The 19,470-nt window shown below is 39.7% G+C and overlaps 1 protein-coding gene across 3 annotated transcripts; it reads right to left on the bottom strand.

The window, feature by feature from the left end:
- Positions 1 to 1,409: 1,409 nt before the first annotated feature.
- On the bottom strand, positions 1,410 to 19,314 carry lrrc9 (leucine rich repeat containing 9). 3 transcript variants are annotated; one of them, XM_056394042.1, is made up of 33 exons: positions 19,176 to 19,314; positions 18,437 to 19,028; positions 18,043 to 18,261; positions 17,581 to 17,721; positions 16,825 to 16,888; positions 16,653 to 16,723; positions 15,105 to 15,287; positions 14,442 to 14,597; positions 14,100 to 14,317; positions 13,801 to 13,932; positions 13,506 to 13,685; positions 13,254 to 13,374; positions 12,785 to 12,911; positions 12,544 to 12,684; positions 12,334 to 12,458; positions 11,683 to 11,868; positions 11,475 to 11,594; positions 11,128 to 11,319; positions 10,829 to 10,954; positions 10,456 to 10,596; positions 10,072 to 10,249; positions 9,657 to 9,877; positions 9,403 to 9,525; positions 9,166 to 9,296; positions 8,921 to 9,029; positions 8,689 to 8,828; positions 8,013 to 8,149; positions 7,335 to 7,552; positions 6,409 to 6,477; positions 5,383 to 5,508; positions 3,682 to 3,871; positions 3,291 to 3,447; positions 1,410 to 3,184 (listed from the first exon to the last, which is right to left on the bottom strand). In XM_056394042.1, the coding sequence occupies exons 2-33, from the start codon at positions 18,491 to 18,493 to the stop codon at positions 3,151 to 3,153; spliced, it is 4,533 nt and encodes a 1,510-aa protein (XP_056250017.1). In that variant the 5' UTR covers positions 18,494 to 19,028; positions 19,176 to 19,314; the 3' UTR covers positions 1,410 to 3,150. The 3 variants fall into 3 exon arrangements, with proteins under 3 accessions (XP_056250017.1, XP_056250018.1, XP_056250019.1); XM_056394043.1 differs by having other exon boundaries at positions 13,254 to 13,371; positions 18,437 to 19,260; XM_056394044.1 differs by lacking the exons at positions 16,653 to 16,723; positions 16,825 to 16,888; positions 17,581 to 17,721; ... (1 more) ...; positions 18,437 to 19,028; positions 19,176 to 19,314 and adding an exon at positions 15,579 to 15,667.
- Positions 19,315 to 19,470: the final 156 nt, after the last annotated feature.

Consider the following 19,470-nt stretch of genomic DNA (forward strand, 5'->3'; position numbering starts at 1 on the left):
TGAAATAAGATGTAAGAGTGATTAACGGAGAAACACAAATGCAAAAAAGGCTGATATCAAATTGGCCTGTGTACAAAAAGCAGACCATCTGACAGTCCTCTGAAAATTGATTCCCGTTAAATTTACAAGAAAATTGGGTATTTGTCTGTTGTTTTGTTATTGTGTTACCCTGTGTTTGCTATTTTAACCAACCAACATACTTTGTGTGATTGAAATAATGTGATAAATGACACACAAGTTCAATAATGTGATAAATCACACGCAAGTCCAGAAATGAATAGCAGTTAAGATTTAATGCTTCTGCGAGGCGTGCTCTCACCAAAATGTCTACACAAAATAAAAGCTTTTTCCTTTTCATTCTAATTGTCACTCTCACTCCATTCTTTTATCTTTATTTTCACTCCCTCTCCATTCACTCTTTATTGTAGGGAACCACACAGGAAACAAATCACAGGAAAATGACAAGCAACAACGATAACTCAATGACAGATTTCAAGAGAAGCAATATGGCAAGATTGTTTTTGAATAGAGGATGTATTTGTGGGGATGAAAAGTGAACTTGGGATATAATGTGCACCTTTTGAAAACAAAATAATTTCTATTTTGATGATGGCCAGCAGTTGGTTGCCATCAACAGTCAAATGTGGAGAGAACATTTAATTTTTACAGCATCACTTCAAAGTCAAGTGATGATGTTGATGTAATTGTAAGCTCTACTGAAGCACTTCTGAAGTTAATACAAACTGGTAAATGTGTAATGCATGTGGAGATTAATGGTGTTCATGCATTGCACATACTGTGTGTAATGCTTCGATTAACACTGCACAAGATGCAGTGTTTTCTTTGGCATCAAACATCAATCAGTGTCCTCATCCCTCTCACTTCACCCCCTACATCAACCCCCAACACTGGAACCTGAGTAGATAGCAGTGAAAACATGGTCCATTCAGCAATTATTCACAGAGTCTTGGACTAATGGTGCTCTGAACGCACAGACACAGCAAATGTAGGGAGTTAGTGGACCAGCAGTAATGGCCCCATACAGAGCATGTGTTTTTCAGTGTGTATGTGTGTATGTGTGAGTGTGTGTTGGTGAGGATGGGGAGGGGCATCATCTATAACTGATTCACAACAAGGACAAACATGTCAAATTATGAATCCAGGATACAACTGTGGAGACCAACTCACTTCCCCTCTCCATCCCTTTCTCCGTCTGTCTCTCTTTCTTCCTCCCGCCCGAGCCGGGCTCCATATCACGCAGATGAAAACATAACCTGTCACATTCCATCCCATTAAACCAGCTACGAACCATGTGGTCTACTCACATGGAGGAGCAGGGAGAGAGAGAGAGATAGACAGAGAGAGCAGTGCATCTGGGTTCACTCAGAAATTATGAATTATTCACAATCTTTATGCTAATGTCATTTTAATGTTAAAAATACTGACAGATATGCAAAGAGAAACATACTGTATGGAGTGGTATGCTCACTATAAGCTTACAACACACACATAAATACAATTGCATTGGAAACAGTTATACTTAACATGTCCATACTGCACATCATGTACACAAATATAAAATATGCAATTATCCTTCGAGATTCCGAATGCATTAGAGTACTCATACTGAGCCCCCAAATCTGTGCATTAGAGTTTCTTTTTTTTTTTTTTTTTAAGTGTCCATCAGCTGCCATTCGATGTCAGGCAGAACACGGTAATGACAGTGCACTCACTTGCACAGTCATTAGCCCCGCTTAATGCTGGGAATTAACACAAATTAAGTGAAGTTAAGTACATGCATTAGAGGAGCTTGTTTGGGGAGAGCTTTTCACTTTTGCTGCCTAGAGCTGGCTGTTTCCTCGCATGTTCAGCAAAGGCATATGCCGGCATCAAACACAAATCGGAAGCATACACACGTATCCCCTTTCAACTGATAAATTACTACCTACAGTACAGGGCAGGTGGCAAATTCACTGTGGATGGATTAGCAGTGTCGTAAAGGAAGAGCTAATGGAGCTCTAAGGACACCTAGTGGACAAACTAACACCACAAATGCATAAACTCTGAAGCTGAGGTTGGTGGAAAGGAGTATTAAAAAATTTTGCTGCTACAGAAAACGCTTTTGCTACTACTCATTTGCAGTTTAGGACAAAGGCCATATCTAACCAAAACCGGGTCTCAACCCACTCAACATACAGCAACATTAACATACAGCACAGGTCTGCATCTTCTATATCATAATATTTATGCACAGGGTGGTGGATGGGAAAAGATGCCTTTTCACATGGAGGTTTTCATCATACATTTTTCGGTTTGAATGTGAAGGTTTTACAATATCGCCTGTATTCTCCACATTTCAGGCTTAGACTGCTTTTTTAGTTAACTACAGGACTACTGGGCTAAACTGACATGAAAGAGGAAGGATTATATTCTCATGTTCATCAGAAATAACATCATAAATATCAAGTGGAGTAGGTTCATTTCCAGCTACAACACACGAGATTTGCCTATTAGAGGCAAAACTACGGTGAGCTTTCTGAAAAGAGGCTAACATGATGAAATCCATTTGGGCCTCATTCAAGATTACATCTTTATCTGAGTGACTGCAGATTATTGTCCACAGAGAGGTGTGCTAAAGCTGGATTATCCACTTGTTGGGGATGCATTTGACCTGATGGACGCAGCATGCCAGCCTCACACGCCCCTACATCTGTGGGTGTTTTTGGGGCAGAGGATAGGATGGTAGAAATGACACCAAAACCTTTCATCCTCAGATTACCATGGTTAGTGATCCTCATATGTGGATAGAAAATAAAATCAGTCATTATAAATGCATTTGAAAGGGATGCACTACATGCCTCTGATTTTTGTTTAAACTAACAGTGAAGGAGATTTATCAAAATGTAATTTGCATTTTTTTTTAAACATCTAGAGAAAGTTATTTATTGCTGTGTTCAAATGCAAAAGGCACTTTAAATGCCCTTTGACATTTTCCTCATTGAATAAGTAAAGGTATGAAGGTGCTCATAGACATTAAGGCAAAAAACACCACCATTAAGATATATTTTAATGTCCTGCATGCCACGGTGCTATAGTATATCACCACACCACAGTCATGGCTGATTGACAAGTATCAGTGTCTTCTGGCTGCTACATGGGTGGAGGTTTACCACCATTTGGGAATCTGGAATACAACAAGCGTAAGGAAACAGTCATGGTCTTTTCTTTTGTCATTTAAACAGATCACTCGCATATTAAAGAAAAATAATCATACCTCTAGAATTAATTACCTGTTGTCTTGCTCCTGGTTGTGATATGTGATGATGACTCTGTTCCCATCAGACAGGAGACCCGTGGTCGGCAGGTTGTTTCCTGTTCTTCGGATTTGTCTTAAGGTAATGTCAGTCTGGCCGCTTCGAGAAACATTACTGTGCTTGTGCTTCTTGTCTGATATTGGAAATAAACCCAAGAGCGTAGATTAGGAACCAAGAGTGTCAAACCAGTGGTCGCCTTAACTCATAACAGTTATCTGGAATATTTTAATAACCAATTACCAGTCCTTCCTCTTGTATTTGAGCTTTAAAAAACAGAATTCTCAATTTCATAAAACACTATAAATAGAGATGTGAAGTTTAGTGTGATGTGAAATTCTATCTGTTGAAAAACTCATGTCACACTCACGCTTGTATATGTAATGAGATTGGGCTTCATCCATGTTACTTGACAGGATATCGTGCCCATGCATAAAAGTTTGCAGTCCTCCACTTATACTCATTCCTCTTAGAGGGGTATTTCGAGGCATGAGGGGTAACAGTCCAGGTAGGTTTATTTCAGTGGTAGGAAGGGAAGCTCCAGGGCACTGGGAGCATGGCTGTAAGAGAAATATTAAAAAGGGAGCTTATGAAAGGCACAAGTAATTCTACAGGTCAGGATACAATGAAAAACATAAGAAAATATTCACATTCGCAAAAATGATCTCTTAAGCAGCTAAAGGGCGAACTCAATGTCTTCGACCTCACTAACATATGAATCCTAATTATAACTTTCTTTTTTCCTCCACCCTTCCATGGCTACACTGCAGTGTGTCCACTCTACCCACACACTTTGCAGGGAATTGGTGATTAGATTGCTTGTTTTTCCACATATATAAGCATCTTTCAGGGGAATAGTAATTACTACTCATCAATAACAATGCTCAAATTCAAACAAAATCAGTCACAGGCATAGATTGAGAGTGACAACTGAGATGGCAGTTATGATATTCAATAAGAGGAGGTCTGTGTTTGTGTTTTTAATGAGAAAACCCTTGATCTCTGCTCTGTCATTCCACATCGACGATTAACAAGCAGAGGGGGTCATGTTGACCTGGCTAATAGGGGGTAAATCCACTGGTGCGTTATCGGCCGGGCACATTTCATCTAATCAGCAGGATGATGCCAGCAGGCTTAGGCTGCTTTTAATTCAGAGCTGCAGGAGAATTACTGCCCTGGTCTCTCATTACATGAACATCAGATCAGTCAGACTGAAAGAGTTTGATCCAGGCTTTTACCCTTTTTTGGTGGTTGCTATCTGGTTGTTGTCATTTTGTTTCTTTCAGTTGGACTACATCTTACATGATAAGGCCCATTATTTGCTTTTATGTAAGCAAGGTCCTTGTTCATTTGTAAATCAGTCATGATTGAAATGCAAGAGGAGAAGTACAGTAGCATAGTGTGGGGATAACAGATTCCTTTCCTGCCAACTTACTTACTTAAATTTGCTATAAGTGACTCCATTCGGGCATTGTGGGCCTAAATGTTAGAGAAACGAACTTGTGTTTGACCAGAAGGTTGTCAGTTCAGTCCTCTGACAGGCAGGATTAACTCTGAGTGTCCTTCTCTCATCAACAATGGGGTTAAGAGCAAGGCCCTCAACCCTTACTGCTACAGTGGAGCTGCTCTGTGGCCAGCAGGATCAGGGCATTCCTGTAAAAGAGGGCTTTCCTCTTGGTTTCAATACCCTGAATAAATAAAGGTTAAAAAAATGTATATGTGCTGTATGAATGTGTATATGCAGTGCTGTAGCCAGCACTTTAAAGAAACTGAGGTCTGTAATCCCAATAAATCATGCCTCACGATGATGAGAAACCAAAAAGAAATACTGAGGGCTGTATTTATTTATTATTATTTTTTGGCCTAAAAAATGTAAATTTATTTGTATTGTATATAAAAATATAAATATAATGGAATCACCTTATAAAATTCAATCCAAGGGCAACTTTTATTTGTAAAATGTAACAAAAAATACTGTATAAACACTAAGGACATAACTTGGCTACAACTTTGTATGTATGTGTATACGTGTGTGAGTGTTTCTAAGTAAGAATGCATGATATCTTCTTACTGATGGATCACCACTGAGGAGTTCGGCCCTGGTCCTTTCCTCCAGAGTGACCATCACTCCATCCAGGACCTGCAAGCGGGACAGATGGAGCACCACTGCTGGTCTGTGGAGAGAATTGCGGGCCACCTAGCATAACAAAAATTCACATTTGATGAATCTACAGGTAATAAATTACACTGACCTCAACTAGCATTCAACAATTTTAATATTGGAGCCTGAATGAAGTCTGCCTGTGACATCTGGGATTAATATGATGCTATGTGGGTCCCAACGTAGTTATCATGTTCCCAGCAGCTATTCTAGTGAACCAGATGACAGTAGCAGATAGTTCCCTGCCCAGCTGCGGACACCCTCTGGCCAGCACACAAATCCAGCCTTTCCAGTTACAGAACTGTATGTTCCTGCAGGACACTGCTGTTATGATTAAGTTATGAGTGTGTGCCAATGGATGCCCAGTGGAGAAGAGTTTGGCTAGGGAACATGGGTGAAGTAGCGATCTCATGCGGTCAACAGCAGGAGGTATTGTCTCCAGGGTGGCTGTTGGCCTCTACCCCCTGGCAGGATTAAATCCCCCCTATGGGAAGAGAAGGGGGATGGGAGGCTACCACAGCTGAGCATGGCCCTATGGACGATGGGGAGCTGCATGCTCTGCTCAGGCCTGATCCATGAGCTCCAGATGGGTGATGTCAGCGGGCCAACAGCGCCCTGCCATTTGGTCAACAGATTTGTCTCTGATGCCGGCCAGTTTGAAGCACAGCAGACGGGCCATCATGTAATCGCTTAATTTGGAACCACAGAGTTACACTGGGTTAGTGTTTTGGATTGTGCAAGTGAGAAACTGAGCCTGTGATGCTTCTGATAATTTGTTTGTGAGTGAAAGAGTTCAAAGTGTCCTGAGACTGAAGGCTAATGGACCTACTTCATTGTGCAAGCTCATAATAGCAAACTAACTGCAGATAATAAGCGTTACCAATTCACAATTTCACAATCTTACTGTGTTCAATGCAAAACACTGATGTTACTCACGGGATTGCCAACAACTGAAAGCTCTGTCAGCGAAGGAAGAACTTCTAGTTTATCAAGCTCTGAGATGTCCTACAAAAAGCAGAGAAACAAAGATTATTTAAAGTTCTTTTTCACTCCCTACCCCTTCATTTAACTGTTCTTTCCCACTGGTTTCTGATGATAGAGACATACTGTATGCATCAGGCCTGAACCTTTCATAACTTTGGTGTAGGGGGATAGAAGCAGCTGATGAGAGAGATTACATGTGTGAGCTCTCATTAATCTCATGAAAGAGTTTGGCCCCACAACAGGGCATGGGGGTGTTTTCTCTCATTCCCAGGTTTATGCTCAGATTTGGCTTCAATTCAAAGACGCCCCCACTGAGAGGACTGTTGCGCTGGGATGATTGCTGTATTTTATGTCTTAATTGAATACATGAAAACATTAAGGAAGTAAAGGGAAGAGGGAACTGGCAACAAAAGTGCAAATCACTCGCCATGGGTGAGAAGGAGATGCAGACTGAGAAGCTGATTACACGTTGTCCTGATTGTTCCCCTCTTTCTTCATACACACGGCCCTGACCTTCAATCAAACTTGATTCTCCTTAATGCTACCCCTCGCATGCCACAGTGGGGTGGTAATGACTCATGATTACTATACTTCATGTCTTACTTTGCAAATGCAGGAAAAAGTAATACTGCTGCATGCTGAATGAAATACATTGTTAAACATCTGACACATTTTGCATAACAACTAATCAGTAAAAGTTGGTGTTAAATCAGAAACTACACAAAAGCTGACTGTGACCTTGGAGGTCACCTCAGGATGGTGTGAGTCATTCAGGCACTTTAATTGAAAATCTGAATATGCAGTTTTATTAAAAACCTGAATATAAACATTCAAAATATTCAGCATGTTATGAGGCAACTGCTGCTGGAGGAGAATACCTGCAGCTTGTTCATGCCAAGAAAGAGCTTGCGGAGCTCAGTCATAGGATTGAGATGGTTGAGCTCCCGGATCCGGTTCTCTGTTAGGTGCAGTTCTAGTAGGACCTTCTGGGCAATGAAAGAGTTCTCAGCCAGGGCTTTGATCCGGTTCCTGTCTAACACAAGCTCTCTGAGTTGGTGAAGCCCCTCCAATCCTTCCACCTGGCTGATCTCATTACCTAGTGAGAGGGCAAACCTTATCAAAACAATGCAAAGACATGTCAAAAAATAATATTTATTTCTAACAAAAAATACAAGTGTAGATTGCACACCCTAGACAATATAAAAGGTGGCATTTTAAGGTTATATAAACATTTGCCAGGTATTTTTTGTTGCCCCTTGTGTAAAAAGCATTGAAATTACAGAGACAGCTTCAAAAGGTTTCTCAGCAAACAGGGAAAAAAAGGACAAGTAAGGTCGACTTGGTGGGACAAATCACACTAACAAAGCAAAACTCAATCAAAACCCATCAAAAGCTGGTGAAAAGAAAGTCAGTCATCCTTTTCTTCCAGTCTCATCACCCACCTGGCCTTAGGTCTATGGGAGACTTTGCTCTCAGTGCTTGCCTTTTCACAGGCTTTATACACTGCATTTTTAGCAGGCTTTGTGAGGGAGGGTTAGTACATCAACCATACATACCTTGAAGGAAGAGGGCTTTAAGATTGGTGAGCCTGCTGAGCTGCAGATTGGCCATATTGGAGATGCCATTGTGACTCAAATGCAGCACCTCCAGGCTGCCCATCAGTGGCTCCAGGCAGCCAGTGGGCCCAGTTTCCCTTAAACACAGTCACAGAATGACAGTTTGCAACCTCTGTGGTTAAATGAACATCTTGCTCTGCCTCCTGCTGCCTCATTTAACTAGTCAGACCTCACAGGTGCAGACCACATAAAGGCAGGGCAAACAAAAGCATGCCTGTCACAGCACAAGCGCCTATGTAATGGGTTCTACAAAAGGATAATGTGACTGAAAGATCATATCATATACAATATACTGACAATTCAAACCAATATTTAGATATTCCGTTTATTTTAGGGACAATATCTCTAGAAAGAATAAATATTAACATATTTTGAATCAAATTAAAATATCTTGAAACTATGTTAACAACTAAGTTTTACTGTATTTATATTTGTGGGCAACAACTGTAACAGAAATCTTTTAAGTGTCACGACACTTCATACATTGGCTGGTCAGTGCTGCCCCCTAATGGTTATAGTCTACACAGTCAGTTGATGTTCATACTTCACATTTGGCAAAAGTGTAACATTGGAAAATATAAAAACATACAAATTACTGAATTAAGAACTGTGTTACCTGTTGCCTTTGGATGGGCTCTGTTGACCATAACCACTGGAGTGGACTTTGCTGTAGAGTATCTGTCTGTTTGTCAGATGAGCCTGAGTCTTCTGTCTGGGAAGGATGGACTCAATGTGGTTGTAGTTCAGACACAGAGCCTGCGCAGAGGACATTGAAGATTATTTATTGTTCCAAAACTTAATTGCATTTAAAGCCAGATTTTTGATTTTTAAACCAGTGTAATTTGTACTTTGATGTTGGGCAGGTAAATGAGGCCAGAGAAAGAGGTGAGGTTGTTGTGGTCCAAGTTTACACTACGCAGACTACTGAACAGGTCTGCTGGAGACAGATCAACCATCCTGTGGGGGGAAAAAACACTTTTGATTACACATTTTTGTCATTGCCTAATTTTTCAACATAATCAATCACTAAAATTATGTTCATTTTGCTTATATATTATATATATTACTTGCATGCTTATCTGTCAGCTATTACCTAATGGAGCAGGACTGCAAGGTGAGGTAGGTGATGTCTGTGTAGTTAGAGTGGCCCAGCTTCTCAGCTACCATGTCAGGGGTTAGTCTCCCTCCAAACATATCCTTTGCACTTTCACACTCAGTCACTTCCTAGAAAAAAAAAGCAATTACCAAATACTGGATATAATAATGTCGTCTCCAGCAATATATATCATATATAAATAATATATATCTGAGAGGTTCAAATGGCACATACGACTGCAATCCCATCCAGTGCTTTCAGGGAGGGAAGGTGGAACACCACATATATCCGATAGTTTTCCAGTCTCTCCACTAAAGGATTCCCATAAAGATCCAGGATGATGAGGTTTGTCAGTCCCTGAAAAGAAGATGTGGCATATGGGCTAAAACAATACAATAAAAATGTAGGGAAAATCTCACACATAGGAACTAATTTCTCTCTGAGGTCATAGGGTATACCATGAATGTTTTTGTTTATTAAACTCTTGCCTTTAGATAGTAGATGTCTCGTGATGTAGAAATCTCATTGTTGCCAATGTAGAGTTCAAGAACGGAGCGAACCCTTTGGATACCATGCAGGGAACTGATACGGTTGTTCTCCACAGACAGAAAGGACAGGTTGGGCAGCTGATCAAGGACTGAAGCATCCAGACTAGAGAGCTGATTCCCATCTACACTCAGTTTATTTAGGCAATGCAGTTTTGACAGACCTAAAGAAACAGAAAGCAAAGAGAGACAGAAAAATTCTAATGGTTACTGTGGGTTCCGTCTAGGTATAAGATATGAAAACAAATCAATAAGGTTTTTTGTTTGATTTGGTTTTATCCAGTCATAAAACAGCCGATAAACAACAAACTATCATAATGGTGTGATTTTCCATCTTTATTGTCAAGTTGTGACTGACCACTGAGTGTGCTGATGCTGTTGTTGTTTAGGGAAAGTTCTTCCAGCTTCAGGCAGCTGTCCAGTCCCTCCACTTTAGAGATGTCATTGTCATTAAAGGAAGCCCAGCGCAAGTTCACCAGTTTATTCAGATTGATCAGCTTGGAAATCCTCTGGCTGTCAAGGTTCAGGGCTGTGATCTGGTAAAAGTTTTAGGGTCAAAAACTCATGAGAAATGTATACATTATCAAAGATGTTAAAACTGCATTGAAATTTAAATTATAAATGACATAGTATAAACATCATACAGTCTGGTCACTCCATGATATTAGTACTTTCCTAAAACCTTATAAATGCATTTTTAGAAATCACTCGTTTACAGTGAAACCCACATACTGAAGCTCACCTTTGCAGTCCAGTCTGGCTCCAGCTCTTGACTGAGCCCCCAGGGTGATGGATTGAGAAGACCTAGGAGCTGGGCTGTTGACAGCAGGCTGAGACTGCGGGGACGATCACTGTTGGTACGCGAGTGAGCCAGAAGGCATGCCTGTGAGCAGAGTGCCAACGGGTATGATTGAATTACAGTACATTCTGAAATATGGATGTTCACACACTGAAAACTTCACTGAAGCACATGACCACTTATTTGTAAGCTATCAATCCACATTTGGTTTTATAAAAAATGTAGCATCCTCTTACTGTGACCTGCCCCAAGAAAATAAAAATTGACCATTAAGTATCAGTACATCAACATTAATATCTGCATCTGCAATTGGGACCTCATTAATTTTGGAGCCAGCAGCCATGTGAACAGCATCAGCAGCCTCCTCCTCTGCTACCACCACATCATCCAGGTGTGTGAGTGTTGTTAGATGTCCCAGCATGGTCAGTCTGACTGCCTGCGGCTGGAAGGAGAAAAACAGCTTCACTGTATACCTCCTCGTGGTGCCTTATTGCAGGTCACTTACGGAACATTGTAGCACATACTGTATTTATATACTAACTATGGAATTAGTGTTAATATTTTTGAGCTTCAACCTGTTTGTATTTAGATTTAATTCTATTGTTGATCACGCACCCTGTTCCAGGGGTTGTATCGAGTGTCAAGCTTGAGAAGTGCAGGTGTATGTTTTCTTAGCACTGCCGTATCTTCTCTGGCTTTGGTCAACTTGTTCCAGCGCAAATCAAGCTCTTTGAGTTGTCCCAACCCCCTCAGCCCCTCTAGGGTCACCAGGTGGTTATAGCTCGCATCCAAAAACTCAAGGTTGGGCTGTGATTTTGGTAAGAGAGACAATGGATGAAGTTTCCGCTTTATGCTATGGTTCAAATTGATATAAAGTAAATCCGTACTACATGTGTTAATGTGTTACAGAGGCAAGTTGCTATTAAAAACTCAATAACATAATTTTCTATTGTCACTCCTACCATGTGAGAAATGTCATCAAGGCGTCTGAACTCATTGAAGCAGATGGTAAGATGCCGCAGAGCCGTTAGGTGGGAAATCTCCTTTATCTTGCTCAGACTGTTGCCATGAAGGTTCAGTACCTGAAGATTAAGAACAATGAAGATAGTTTATTATTAATTAGAAAAAAATTCTAAATGAAGCTGCCATGTGACGAGGCAGAATACTTACAGTGATCTGACTCAGGACATTGGCTCTGGCCACATTAAGCAGAATTTTGTCATCCAAGCTCAACAACTTGGGCAGCGCTTTCAGCACAGGTTCCATGTTGAGGACTTCCTTGTCCAGGATGATATCATTGGAAGGAGCTTCCTGTCTGTCTGTGCTGCGTCTTGGCAATGCAGGTTGTTCATGGTTCTAATAACAGCACATCAAAAAGTTTAAAGCATATAAACTGCTGGGTAAGTTCATAATTCTTAACTTGTAGCATTTACAACAAGTATGTAACCAGCGAAGACACACAAAATCAGAATGATCTGTTTTACCATCTCTGAGATTTAGGTAAAAACCTTGCTGCTTGATTTTGATCAAATCAGAGCTCAGCATGACTGAGCATTTATTTTACTATTCTGATTTTTGCTCGAATTAAAAAAAATGAACTGCTGTAATCTCCAAGGCGGTCTTCATTATGTTAATTGCAAGATCAAGGGGAGTTTAACAAAGGCTTCAATTTTGAATAATTTTAAGTTACAGTCAAATGGGCAGATATCAAACAATCTGAGAGGACACATAAACAAGTAGAAGAGAATTGGTCCATGGATTAATAACCCATGTAGCATGTCATAAGTTATCAAACGGTAACAAAAGCAATGAATTAATTACCCCGGTTATATATTCAAAATATATGATGTACTCAGGCAAGACTAGTTCATGGTCAAACACAAACCACCGTCTTCGTCTGGGGCTGCACTCAGGACCAGTGTTAGTTTTTGAGGAGCGAGGTCTCCCTGAATGGAAAACACACAGAGATGCAATGACATTGTACAGCTACTGAAAAATCATTCTTTTCATGCCTTTTGATATGCCACATACCTTCACTCACTGCAGTTCTGCACTTAGTGTCCACATTGCGATATACAGAGCAGACTCTGGGATGGCTGCTTCTGTCCACTGGTTCTCCCTCTCGGATAGGCATGCTGTGACCGACAAACACTTTGGAAACAATAATCTGACCTACGGGTAGAAAACACTAGCTTTTCAGCTTTTAAAGAAAAAAACAGCGGTGTGCTAAGGGGAATAAGAGGATATAATACTGTGAGCAAAACTAACCCACCGTGCCTGAATGGGACTGTATCCATGGAATTACAGTGGCTGGCCAGGCGTAGAGTCTGTTCCATTCTGGGCTGTTCGGTCACACTCAGGCTGTTGGATAAAGGTATGGCACCCTCTCTCCCCAAGGCCTAATTCAAAGTCAACATGTGAAAATAACATCAGTAGATTCAATAACTTGTGTAGTTAAATCTGTAAACAAAAGGGGGGACTATTGTGTAAAATTTCCCATACAAGACTTAAATAAATAAATTAAGAGTTTCACACTAATGAACTTTTCCTTCCTTCTGTTACTCATTTAGCTTAATAAACTTTTTTTCGATTTTGTAGGAATTCCTTTTCATAATTTCTCTCTACATCGTTGCAGAGTAGTGACTTATGAGCTCAAATTTTTCTCTTAATGCTCAGAGTGATACATTCTGGGTGTTGTGTGGGTGGATTCTTAGAGCTTACAATTATAGCAGTAAACGCACCTTATATTGTTCTGCAGTTTTGAAGCCCTCCTCCAGAATGCACAAAAGTTCTTCCTTCTCACTGTTTTTTTCAGTTTCGGCTATGTAGAACAAGTGCTCCAGGCGACGTCTGTAATTCCTGCTTAAAAAGTTAGACCCACGTAAGATTTAAACTAATACCTGAAGTCCTGTTACAAAGGACAATACTAACCTTAAGGTTATTGTTAAAAACCCAGTTATCATCCTTTTCCATTACAGTCCAGTTTTACTTACTGTGAAGAGATACCAGTGTCTTCGCTGGCTAGCAAGCTATGAAGTTTGTCCTCAAAGCGAAGCCTCAAAGCACTGTTGTAGATGCGGATAACTCTATTGATCTTAATGCCGGTGATGCCGTGAGCCCTGTAGTCTGACTGAGAGAAACGGGACAGCAGAAGGTCGCAACAGGAAGTAAACCTGTTGTGCACATAGCAGAAAAAGTCTGAGTTTAGTAAAGTTTGTTTTTGATTTCCCCATCCAATGGTAAATTACATGATGGTTGAAGTTACAAATAATAATACCAAATAATTACCAAGGGTCTGTGGAGCATCCCTCCTCCAAACGAATATTTCCAACATTTTCTAACTCCATCAACAAAAACTGGACTGTATATTCCATCATGTTTGTGGCTTGGGCCAAATCCCGCTCATAACAGGCTTCAATCCTGAATACAAAAGAAGGAAAATTATTTATTCACATTGAAGGTATACTTCGTTACCAACTTCATGTTCAGATGCTTAAATATAGATAAATGTACTGTGCTACAAGAGATTAAATTGTGCAAAGCATGTTTAAATTTTCTCTGTATCTTATCAAAGTATGCAAACTAACTCATCCAGCCTCCTCGTCCATATTGTCAGTCTCTCCCTCAGTGCTTCCATCTTGATGAGTATTTTGGACTCCATTGCAGGATTACGACTGATGTCAGTGGTTGGATCACATCTGTCGGATGAACCCTCCACCAGGTGGGTCTGTCCTCCTGGTTCATCCTCCAACGTGCAAGTGGACTTCTTACAACCAGCCAGCACCTTGGAGAGCTCACGTTCAAGCTGGGAATGTGTACAAATGACAACAGCTCTCTAAACTTTGAACAATTAGAGCAATCTGAAGCTGGAGATGCCACCTTAATACCTTATCCTGTACTCATGTTACAGTATGAAGCATTGTACATACATTTTTGAGGGCATGACTGAGTGTCCTAACACATTCTTCAGGTAACTGCAGCAGAGTTTTCTTCCTCTCTATCAGACTGAACCGAGTCTCTGCCAGGTTCCTTTGAGCAGTACGTACACGCATGTTGTAGTACATAATTTTCTTCATCACAGTGGACTAAAAAAACAAAAAGCACAGAGTCATACTGCAGGCTAAAAAAATCCAACAGGCCACATAGAATGTAGAGCTGCAACAGGTGATAACTGTATAATATATGTTTTATATGGACATGCATTGTTTAAACAATAGAACCTCATCTTAAATTCCACTCAATGTAATGTAAGGTAATATAAAGGTAAATCATTTCATTGATTTATCAATTTATTAAGAAGTATGTATTGGATTTAAATATGAAAAAAATCTGTGCACTGGCACAAACAAATTCAGAAAAAATATTTGTGATGTAAAATGTTTTTCTGAAGCAACCTAAGAGACATTTAATAAATATTAGAGATTTAAGCAAACCATTAGCAACTGACATAAATCATTATTAGAACAATTTCACTGCAGTACTCATTTAACAGATTAAATAAACCAAGAGACTTGGTATCTTCTGGAGAGCCCGTTAGAGACCCAGGTGAGATCAGTTAGTATAACACAGAGTCCTGGTGGTCTTCTCAATACCTCAGCTGCTTCCTTGACTTGCTTGCTTGAGACGTCATAGGTGTCAAGTCGCTGGAGGCCTGGCATGTGGTAAACAACGTGTGTGGCATAGTTACACAGCAGACACACTGGGTTTGGGGTTGATGTGGGGTCCTTCAGTGCAAGTACTCTCAGATTGGGTAAGCAGGCAAGCAGAGTCAGCTCCTGTTACAAAAACAACAGAGCACACACGCTAGTAAGAGGGCAAGTTTTCTGTCCATCCCAAGCAAGTTGTGGCCTTAAAGATTCTATTTAGTCAATTTTTTAGCTTTAGCTTGTTTTGTTTGTTTTCATATTCTTTAAACAAACAGCAGATTTGACAGACATTTATTTTACAATATGCAGCATACATGCTCCAGTAACTGTTGCATTTGTATTAATTAGAAAGAGATGGTATATATATATATATATAATATATATATATATATATATATATATATATATACACACACACACCTGTATAAATCAAAAATGACTTTGCAGGGCAAAATCTGAAATCCCACAAGAGGCATCCAGTCTGTCATCTCTATCTATGACCTGCACCTGTGATACAAGGTTGAGAATATGTGCTTCTCTTACAACTGAACAATGGGCAAATAAAAATCCTATTGCAATTATTTGACAGATATTGACACAATTGTGATATGAGTCACGTTTATAGTGTTTGTACAAACACAATGGAAAATGGAAAATGCTAATGTGTGTGGGGAAATGATGAACTGTTTAGAGAACTGCATTAAGAGTCGTTAGAATGACGTTTCTGATATGTGAATTGCATCAAAGCAATTGAGAAAAGTTGTAATTGGTGGATAGTGTTAAAGGAACTACAGTCCCTGTACACACTGAAAAAGAAGTCTAAATATTAGACTTTTTTTTTCCTCCATACATGCTTTACAGCAACTAAAAAGAAATGTCGCCCTGGAGCAAAGGAAGCAAAGGCTCTGAAGAACTGAAAAACATTCCTCTTTGATTCCGCGGTTTTTGCAATGTACTGGACACTCAGTATGTTGAATGACAATAATTACATTTTTTAAAGACAACCGGGGTAGGACAAAAGGCTGATTGCAGGAACATGATCTGAGGTGTTAATCCAATCAAATTTAGAGCCACAAAACCTTTTGTGTTTCCTGTCAGAATGACCTTGGACTAGACAATGACCCATTCTAAACGCTCTGCATGACTGTGTCAGCTACAGTATGTCCAAAATGTATAATTGACTAACGCGAACCTGCATATCAAAAGCATTGTTTGTTAAGATTAATTTCTTTAAAAGAGGCAATCATGTGTGAATATCGCTGAATCTGCAATAACAAAAATTGAAATTATGCTTCTCAATAGCTCACAGAAGGCCTTGTGCAGCCAGTCCATTGTAGGTGTGATTGAAAATCTGAACTGGCCGAGACCTCGACATTTCACAAGAATTTGGAAATGCCCTTTTTTGAGACCAAGGATTTTAATAAGATTTTACAAAGTGAGTAGGAAAATTTAACAGAGGGAATTTCAAAAGCATATTTCTGTTTTTAATCTTACCTTAAAGGAGCTGATCTTGTTCCCAGACAGATTAAGATTCTGAAGGCTGACATTAGGATCAAGGCTATGCCCTGAAAAGAAGTTAAAAATGATTTGATTTTTTTTTTCAAACAGCTCACTGTGTCGCAATCAAACTTTGCACAGAAAAATAGAGAGGATAGTAGAAACCTACCTATCTTTTCAATAATGTTGTCAGCAAGGTTTAGTTCTTTGAGGTTTTGAAGCGTGTTCAAGCCCTTTAGAAAACAGCAACCACACATGACAGACAGCTGATCAAAAGAGGAGTATTTTCACAAAACATGCACACCTATTTCAATTTATCATACTGATGAAAAATTGTGTAAAAATCAAGTTGTAGTGAGCTAATGCAATAAATAAATAAATAAATTCAGAAATGAAATGCACAAGTTAACGCATCGTATTGTAGAGTGTTGTGTGATTAATATCCAGATAGATATATATACAGATAGATAGATAGATAGATAGATAGATAGATAGATAGATAGATAGAGGTGACAAATTAAAGGAAAAACCAACATAAAGTCTCTTTAAAAAGATGTTAGGCCACCACATGCTGCCAGAACAGCTTCAATGCTCCTTGGTATTGATTCTCTGATCTCTACAGGAGGGTTAGACACCATTCTTCCGACAGATATTCCTTCATTTGGTGTTTTGATGATGGTGATGGAGAGCACTGTCTAAAATATCAGTGCAAAATCTCCCACAGGTGTTCAACTGAATTGAGATCTGGTGACTGTAAAGGCCATAGCATATGATCACATCATTTTCATACTCATAAAACCATTCAGTGACCCTTCCTGCCTATGGTTGGGGGCATTGTCATCCTGTTTCTCCACTAATGTTAGAGGTTTGTCCTTTAATTAGTCACCTGCTCTTTGTATGTAGATTCATAATTTACAGTCCAAACCTGTATATGACTTATGCAGTTATTGTTGAGCCACAGGACTTCTAGATTGACCTGCAATTCTAAATTCTTTATTTCACAAATTTGATTATCATAAAGGTAGAGTTTCTCTAGTTGTACACAATTCTGCAGTCCAGATATTCCCTACAATAAAAAGAAGATGGGGAAAATTATTGTTTAACATATGTGATTTATGCTGTACAATTCACTTATACAGGATACTGTTTTCTTAAACTATGGGTTGTGATCCATATATGGTGATACATACATGCAAGATATGTAATTAAATGCCACATAAGGGAGAATTGTGGTTACAGTCAATATGGCTTAAGAGCTATTGCAAAATAATAAGTTGCAAAATATACATAATATAAACCCCTAGTGGACTATAAACATTCAAGGCATTACTGTTATCAGCAGTGGCAGTGTCTACTATCAGAAATCTTACCAACATAACAGACTTACTGTCAGGTGACACTGGACAACCCAGAGCTCCCAGAGCAGAGGACAGCACTCAAGACCTTCAATGTATTTTATATTCTGGCCAACTATGGTGAGCTGGCAGAGCCTTGAAAAGATAGAAAGGCCAACCATGCGGGGAAAACCAGAGAAGAAGATCTCTAGGGAGCTGATGTTGCTTCCTTCTTGTGCAATTTTTTCATAGGATACTCCATTGACCATGCACTGTTGGGAATGTTGTTGTACAGGATAATCATGAAAAAAGAAATGAAAGGGGAAGAATACACTGAAAACTCTCAGCTGTTCAACTGAGGCATTTAAAGTAGTCAATGGCAGCTGTAAAACTGGATATTGAACTGAATGTAATTTATAATTTTAACCAAAACAGTTTCATACTCACCAGTTCTTTAACCACGTCCTCGTCACTACGGTGCTTTTGTTTCTCACTGTGAATCATATCGCTTGTCCTGAAATATACTGCAGCTTAGGTGAAACACTTTATTTACCACTACAGAGCACAATGTCTGCCTTATTCCTTTGATAGTCTTGGACAAATATTGAAAAAGCCACGGCAATTAGCTCGCTGGGAGGTATATGTAACTAATAACTGCGTTTAGTTAGCAAAAATACAAAACTGTGCTAAGCTAAATGTTACCACACATTCATGCTAAAGTTATGCTACTACCTAGCAAGACGCAGATACTGGAACTGTTAGCTAAATGGCTGTATTCAATTCAATTAATATGTTAAATTCAAGCCTGCATAGCGGATAAAACGAACACTATTTGTCCAGGACAAACAACACCAACACCAGCGGACTTCTGCAACAAAAATACAAACTCTTTGGCCCATCTGAGTTCAGCAATGTTTGGCATCAGTCTGTGTCCAGGCAAGAGAGTCTGGTTGCTAAGGAGCCATGTTGAAACTTTTGCGGTCATACTTTGAGATGCCACGTGAGGGCGCCGCACTGCAGGACAAATTTTCACAACATCCTGAAATACACAATGGCTTTGTTTATTTCATAGTTACGCGTTTATAATAATAATTTAAAAAAAAACAACAACAACAATAACACACACAAACACAACACATTAGAAGTTACAGCTACTTTTTTAACATCTTCACTACGTATTATTGACCTGGGAATTCCGCTGTCTGTATCATGCTCCCCCCTGGCCCATGCGTCCAATTTTACTGACTTATCTGTATTTAGAGTCACTGAAGCCTGATTCACCACAACAAGCTGTTGCTGTCATTCACTTCGTCACTGTCAGGCACTTGACTTCATTTGTACGCTGAAAAGATAAAATGCCTTTCATATTTGACTCTGCCCCAAATAAAGTGCCAACGGACACCATGACGTCACCGTCGGAGCAGTGAACTAAAACAATCAACCTCACTCCTCTCCTCCTGCTCCCCGACCGACCACACCGC

Source organism: Seriola aureovittata, chromosome 13, assembly GCF_021018895.1.
Source record: "Seriola aureovittata isolate HTS-2021-v1 ecotype China chromosome 13, ASM2101889v1, whole genome shotgun sequence".
NCBI lineage: Eukaryota > Metazoa > Chordata > Actinopteri > Carangiformes > Carangidae > Seriola > Seriola aureovittata.

What these genes read in the sequence shown, in the direction of transcription:
- lrrc9 (XM_056394042.1), bottom strand. Translation starts at nt 18,493, where the DNA reads ATGATTCACAGTGAGAAACAAAAGCACCGTAGTGACGAGGACGTGGTT. An exon ending in AGGACGTGGTTAAAGAACTG is followed by an intron (nt 18,262 to 18,436) that starts GTGAGTATGAAA and finishes CATTCCCAACAG; the next exon opens with TGCATGGTCAATGGAGTATC. An exon ending in ACAAGATCAGCTCCTTTAAG is followed by an intron (nt 15,288 to 16,652) that starts GTAAGATTAAAA and finishes TTTTTGTAACAG; the next exon opens with GAGCTGACTCTGCTTGCCTG.